Source organism: Juglans microcarpa x Juglans regia, chromosome 3S (genome assembly GCF_004785595.1).
Source record: "Juglans microcarpa x Juglans regia isolate MS1-56 chromosome 3S, Jm3101_v1.0, whole genome shotgun sequence".
Classification (NCBI taxonomy): Eukaryota; Viridiplantae; Streptophyta; class Magnoliopsida; order Fagales; family Juglandaceae; genus Juglans; species Juglans microcarpa x Juglans regia.
Genome location: NC_054599.1, coordinates 23,182,311 through 23,189,351, shown reverse-complemented (window position 1 = coordinate 23,189,351; position 7,041 = coordinate 23,182,311). Strand labels below are relative to the sequence as shown.

The window sequence follows — 7,041 nt, the reverse complement described above, 5'->3', positions numbered from 1 at the left end:
TTTAGTGTTATGCAATTTATTTATTTTATGTTATTGTTTAATTATTAAATTAATTGCATGCTTGAATACTAACCAATTTGTTGAGTGAATTGATAGATATTTTCGCTGTATTATAAGAGTACTTGGATAATTTCAATATTTATCTTAACATCAAGCATGCACTGCTTGGAAAATGCATTGTCTTTGATTCTCTCGCGAGGGACAAACAATTACAAACTTCCTAAATTAGTAAAATATAAAAGCCTGCATTGATCTGTAACATGGAATTAATCCAGCTTATGTCACTAGTAGTCTAGTACTAAATGGATCATACCATGCATATAACTTTATCTTGATTAATCTACAGTTGGACTTCCCCACACCTGCTCGAGTAGTTTCAAACAAAAATCAATATATATATATATAAAACATAAGATATTTCGATCAATTTACATGTCAACAAAAAAAAAAAAAAATGTTGGCAATGATCAAATCAATGGAAATATTAGAATATATGGGTTGAATTGCATCCCCTGTGCATGAGTAGAATGTGAAAAGAGTCGTGGCCACGATACAATATATAGGTCTGTTAGAGGGATATTAATATATATATATATATAGAGAGAGAGAGAGATGTGACATTTTTAGGTCACACAGTATGTCAACTTTGTAATTGAAAACTTTAGTGACCATTGAAACTGACCCAACAGTTAGCACTAATATTGGAGATCCAACCTGATCCATCATGTCCATGTGGTGGATTATGTCCTCATCATCCGATTACCTCAAATGTTAAACGTTGTTACCTCAGTTAGTGCATGCCCCAACTGCACCAATTAATTGTTTGTTCTAGACAAAGATCTTTTTTTTTTTTTTTGGCCATGGTTTTGTTGTCACCAATCATGTTGTGTTCTAGATTATGTTGGTTATAGTTGAAGATATTAATTTATTGGTATTTGTTGGGTTTCTCATTGATAAGTTTGCCTATTGAATGAAGGTGCAAAATTTAAAACTTAAAATTTTCAATTTAGTAACTATTAGGTTAATTGATTGTAAAATAAGAAAAGAAAAGGTTATTCGTTCTCTTTCATCAAAAGTGAATATGCATGAGAGGCATTGAAATTTTCTTATAATTTTTTGATATAAATGCTTTCAATAATTATAATTTGAAAATAGATAATAGTGTTTGTAGACTCTAAAATATTAACGTCTTGTTTGGATAATGAGTTATCATCTCATCTAATCTAATCATTATAACTTTCTCAAACATTTAAATAAAATATAATAAATAATTCAATTTTTTCAGACTTTAAAATAAAAATAATATTTTATTCAACTCTCATATCTCATCCCATCTCAAAATTTTCAACTCAATTTACTATTCAAACTTCCCCTAAAATGTTAGTGATAGGCAACATAACCTCTGAGGTAGAGTCTATTTATATGCTATGTTCACTTCTTTCTAAATTTTATTGGAAGAGAGTATTCTCCAATTAAATCTATAAATGATCATTTTTATGAAAAATAATGGAAGACGATGATTATAAAGACTCCTAAAATATTTTTTAGAAAAAGAACCAAAAACCTATAGTCAACTCTCTTTTCTCGTCTCTTAAGGGCAGAGGGTGGTTGATTTAACGACCAATAATTTCCACAATTCGATCCTCTTGTTTCATTCTCTCTAAACAATCAACATTACCCACGTGTTCTCATATGAACTTCATTTCATAGAATAACCACAATACAACAAAGCACGTTATCATTACCCAAGCAACTTCCTTGACTCTCTCTCTCTGTGTATAACGCTTAGGCCTTGGCTATCGTGGCGTGGAGCCCATACCTGGACCTCTGCTTTGCTGGCTTCAAGCTCTTCATTGTTGGTTTTTTATGGGGCTTGTCTGCTGAGAAAGAGAGAGGGTTCTTAGTTTGGCCAATCCTCTATCTATAGAGACTGGTTTTTCACAAAGTTCCCACTTTCACCTTTGTTCTTCTCCTTCAACTTTGTCGTCATCCTCACACCACTACAAAGCCGAAGAAAAAGAAAAAGCAAACACAACGAAGACCCTTTTTTGCTCTTCTTTGATTCAATGGATCCACAGATCTAATGCTTTGTCTCACGCACATCACATGAGCTTCTTCTTGCTCTTTCCAGATCCTCCTCTTCTTGAATTGTAGCCCGCAAATAGCTTTCACGAACGGGCCAACTTACTGGGTACTCTTATTAATTTTTGGTTCATTTTTAATATATAGATATCTTTGTTATGGTCTTATCGTTTAAATATGGAAGAAAATAAAGTTGAATTTTGGAATGGATGAACTTTTGGGGGGTTAGCATGACTGGAGAGGTTTAATTTTTCAATGTGAAGAGCTAGACCTTCTGGATATCCAAATGGCTGACCAAGCAACTGTCCGAGAAAAAGTGGCTTTGACCACTCTTTTTTCAAAGACCCTTTTGGTTCTCTGTTGATTTTTTCATCTTTTGCGGCTGTTTGTGGTCATTGGGTTTTCCGTTTAAGAGAAAACGGATGGTTTTCAGATTATAGGACCTAAATGCTTCTGTTTTTGGTGCAATCCTCCAACTGAATTTAACTGTAAAGGTGGCTTCTTTATGTCATATATTTGATATCGTTCAATTACAAATTCTATTCGCACTTTGCTGTTGATTTGTAAGGTTCTGATTATACAAGTTTTGTTTTGTTTGTGTGTTTTGATCGTTGATGTCTTTGTAGTGTATAATTATTGCGCTGTGAAGTTGAGGAGAACAGCAGTCAGATTCGGGATTTTTGTAGTCCGAGTTGTTTTTCATGTGGATGAGAATTCTGAGGGTTGTTTGGATGAGATGAGGGATGTTATCGGAGTTGATTAACTTTTTGGGGGCCTGTTTTCGGCCAAGGTCTGATCGATTCGTTCACAAGGGTTCAGATGCAGGGGGGCGCCAAGATGGGCTGTTGTGGTACAAAGACTGTGGACAGCACTTGAATGGTGAATTCTCTATGACTGTAGTCCAGGCCAACAATCTGCTTGAGGACCAGAGCCAGATTGAGTCCGGCAGTTTGAGCTTGCACGAGACTGGCCCCTATGGTACCTTTGTTGGTATCTACGATGGGCATGGCGGCCCCGAGACATCGCGCTTTATCAATGATCACCTATTTCAGCACCTGAAGAGTAAGTGACTCGACTCCAAGTTCGATAGAATATTTTGTCCCCAATGTTCTTTTAATTTTTTTGATGTGCGAGTTTGGCCCCTGAGAGGGAGGATGGAACAGAAAGATTCGAACCAACGACTCTACTTCATGAGCAATCTGTAGCGGATTCTTTTACCTCTTGGAAATATTATTGTCTAAAGTTTGACTACACCTTAATTGGCTGCTGAGAATTGAAGGGAAGAAAATATAACAAATTATAAGGCTTTTAGATGGCTGAATGGCAGAGGAGTAGTCTACTTCGATGTTGGTCAAGTTTAGAAGGCTTAGTGTGTAGAAAAAATGAAAGAATCACCTCAATTAGGTCACATAGTCATTTAGACGCAAAATTAGGGCCACAAATAATGGTTTCTTGTAAGATTTTCATTTATGAGATTGAAAATATTGGTTATACATATATATATATATATATATATATATATAATCTCTAATCAGCTGCCAACTGGAGCTCTAGAATCGTGATCTCCAAGTTTTTTTACTCAAAAGTGATTAATACTTGTTGATAACGTATATTTTTGGTGGGTTTTAAGACCAAGTCCTTGTTCTGAATTTTTTTTAATTTTTATTATATGAAGGGTTCACTGCAGAGCAACAATCCATGTCCGTGGATGTGATACGGAAAGCATTTCAAGCAACAGAAGAGGGTTTTATGTCTCTTGTTACCAAACAATGGCCATTGAAGCCACAAATTGCGGCCGTTGGGTCATGTGCTTTAGTTGGTGTTATTTGTAGTGGAACCCTTTACATTGCTAACCTTGGTGATTCCCGTGCTGTCCTGGGAAGAGTGGTGAAGGCAACAGGGGAGGTTTTGGCCATCCAATTGTCAGTAGAGCATAACGCGTGTATAGAGTCTGTGAGACAGGAGCTGCATTCTTTGCATCCAGATGACTCACAGATTGTAGTATTGAAGCATAATGTATGGCGTGTAAAGGGTATTATACAGGTGAGTTTCAGAAAATGTGAAAAAATGGTTTCACAAATGTCCCTATTCTGAATCCTTTTCATGTTTTAATTTGACCATGCACTTCAATATTTAAGCAGCTTTCTTCAGATGGCATCAACTCCAAATCATGCTAGTCTAGCAATATTAGTGATTGGAGAACTTAAACATGTTGTAGGAAATCGTTGTAGTTGTATGTACATATATCTTACCTACATTAATCATCAGTCTAGTGCTTCTGATAGTTTTTTACTGTACTAATTACGAAATTTGATTTCTGCCTATGAGGAGGATCAGTCGGGGCAGCCTGTCATGTGAATCATTTTTTTTTACAAGTTACTGTCATGTGAGTCGTTATGATGAATTTTTATTATTTTATTTTTTAAACTGATGTCACTTTACAGCAGTTCAGGCCATCAGGGATCTAACTCTTACTTGTTTGAAGCATTGAATAATATGACATGTTTTGGAGAGAGAGAGAGAGAGAGAGCACATGTACTCTTTATCTGTTACTATGAGTGCATATTTCAGTGACACATGGAACTTGAATATACCTTTCGAGTACCAAACAGGAGTCATAATGATGATGCTAGTTAAGAGTTTAATGCCTGTGAATATATGTTGGCTCCTCGACTTTATGCATCTTCTTTATTTAAATGCTTTCCGTAATTGCCAAAATCTTTCATCTTGCAGGTTTCTAGGTCTATTGGTGATGTGTATTTGAAAAAGGCCGAGTTCAACAGGGAGCCTTTATATTCCAAGTTTCGGCTTCGTGAACCTTTCAAAAGGCCAATACTGAATTCTGAACCTACAATTTCGGTGCACCAGTTGCAACCACATGATCAATTTATTATATTTGCGTCCGATGGGCTTTGGGAGCATCTTAGCAATCAGGAAGCAGTTGATATAGTTCAAAATCATCCACACAACGTAAGATGCATACATAGTACACTCACTGTTGGTTCTTTAACGATAAAGATAACTTTTTTTTGTTACTTTTAACCAGTCTTGCCATATGCAAGCCTGTGTAAACACACCACTTGCTGTGGTACCCATTACAATTTTAAAACAGTCAAAACACCAACAGTTTTTATGGTAGCTGATGTAGAAGGCTTCCACATCACCAATGTGTTGGGTGTGTTAATATGAAGGCCTGCAAATGGGATTTTTTTTTTTTCCAGAAAATATAGTAGAGGCAATATGCAGCAGCTCAGCCTAGATCCGGGTTGTTCTCGTGTCCTATGTCTAGAAGCTTGGCATCTGTGAATGCTTTTCCACCCCAATCAAAAGCAGTATTTCTAGAAGAGCTATTGACTGAATTATATCATCACGATCATGATCATTATTATGTTCTTCATAAGAGTTCATAGCTGTGCATGCAATGAAGAGTTTGACTATATATTTGACATCTATCAGGACATTAAATTCAGTTGGGGGTGCTTCAGTCAAATTCGTAATCTTCTTTCCCACGTTCTCTTCCTCTTCTTTTCTAGTTCCTACAATTGGGTCATACATTCTTTTGTTTTAGACGTATCTAATTTTGTGGGAAGTAACATTTGTAGAAAAGGTTTGTTCAAGCTGCTGATTTTGGCTGCCCTTTCTGGTGAGAAGAAAGTGCTGTCAATTGAGCATTGTTGTATATTCTGTGAGAACAAATAGAGTTTGACCTATTTGCCTTAATTTACTCATGAAAGACAAAACATGGCCTTATTTTGTCTTAAAATATACGTATGAGATCAACTCTACATTCAATGAGTATTTGGGTGAATGGTAGTGTTCAAATAGGTTTCCTCTTTCATTTGCAATGAAAGAAACTTACCTGCGTATTCCTTTGGATGACATGTAAAATGTGGTGTAAACATAACTGCCACTTGGCTTAGGTGTCGTTTGGATAGTGAGTTGAGATGAAAGTTGAATAAAATATTGTTAGAATATTATTTTTTAATATTATTATTGTTTTAGGATTGGAAAAGGTTAAATTTTTTATTATATTTTGTGTGAAAATTTGAGAAAATTGTAATAATAAGATGAGATGAGATGAAACACTGTCACTATCCAAATGAAGCCTTACTCTACCCCAAGTTGAGATAGCTTGAATCTACTGCTGGGCTTACTTGCAGGTTTTGATGTACATACATGCATGGTCCACTCAATAAAAGGGATAGTCCAATCAACCTCTTAGATTCCATAAAGCATTAATTTCATCAAATATATTTGTAGACTGCCAAAGGTAGAACTGTATCATGCCAGATAGAAAAACTAACTTGACCTTTATATTATTTTTGAAACATGCTTTCTTGAACGTGGTCAAATTTGATCCTTGTTACTTTCCCCGTAAGTGATAGATTTATGTTAGACAATAAACTATGTTGGTGTTGGAATTTACTTTTGTTAAACTATATGCAGGGAAGTGCAAGAAGACTGGTAAAAGCTGCTTTGCAAGAAGCTGCAAAGAAGAGAGAGATGAGGTATTCAGACTTGAAGAAGATTGACCGTGGTGTCCGCCGGCATTTCCACGATGACATCACAGTGATTGTTGTCTTTCTTGACTCAAATCTTGTGAGCAGGGCTAGCCAAATCAAGTGTCCAAATATATCTGTAAGAGGGGGTGGCATAAACCTTCCCCCTAACACACTGGCTCCTTGTACCATGCCAACTGAAGCTGGCAATATCTAGTTAAGCTGTATCTCCTGTTTGTCTGTTGTATCATTTCTTTGTGAATACCAGGTAGCTTCCAGAAGAGATCACATTAGCAGGTCTTTAATTCTTTAGTGTACACTGTCAACTTTAACTGGAAACTGATACTCGCATTTAGCTTCTGCGCCAAAAACGAAAATACTGGAGAAAAAGAACTTTTCTAGATGATACTTGTTATTTCCTCGGCACTGTTTATACCATCTATTAATTTTTTATTTTTTA

At 35.8% G+C, this 7,041-nt stretch overlaps 1 protein-coding gene across 2 annotated transcripts; it reads left to right on the top strand.

Moving 5' to 3' along the window:
* Nucleotides 1–1,829: 1,829 nt before the first annotated feature.
* Nucleotides 1,830–7,041, top strand: LOC121257526 (probable protein phosphatase 2C 46). Of its 2 annotated transcripts, none has more exons than XM_041158548.1 (5): nucleotides 1,830–2,191; nucleotides 2,709–3,144; nucleotides 3,758–4,125; nucleotides 4,816–5,052; nucleotides 6,529–7,041. In XM_041158548.1, exons 2-5 carry the CDS (start codon nucleotides 2,826–2,828, stop codon nucleotides 6,796–6,798), a joined length of 1,194 nt encoding a protein of 397 aa, XP_041014482.1. In that variant the 5' UTR covers nucleotides 1,830–2,191; nucleotides 2,709–2,825; the 3' UTR covers nucleotides 6,799–7,041. The 2 variants fall into 2 exon arrangements, with proteins under 2 accessions (XP_041014482.1, XP_041014483.1); XM_041158549.1 differs by lacking the exon at nucleotides 1,830–2,191 and adding an exon at nucleotides 2,260–2,576.

Bases quoted from the DNA above. Each gene is read 5' to 3' on its own strand.
- LOC121257526 (XM_041158548.1), top strand. From the start codon at position 2,826: ATGTTATCGGAGTTGATTAACTTTTTGGGGGCCTGTTTTCGGCCAAGG. The intron at 3,145-3,757 runs GTAAGTGACTCG...TATTATATGAAG, and splicing joins CCTATTTCAGCACCTGAAGA to GGTTCACTGCAGAGCAACAA. The intron at 4,126-4,815 runs GTGAGTTTCAGA...TTCATCTTGCAG, and splicing joins GTGTAAAGGGTATTATACAG to GTTTCTAGGTCTATTGGTGA.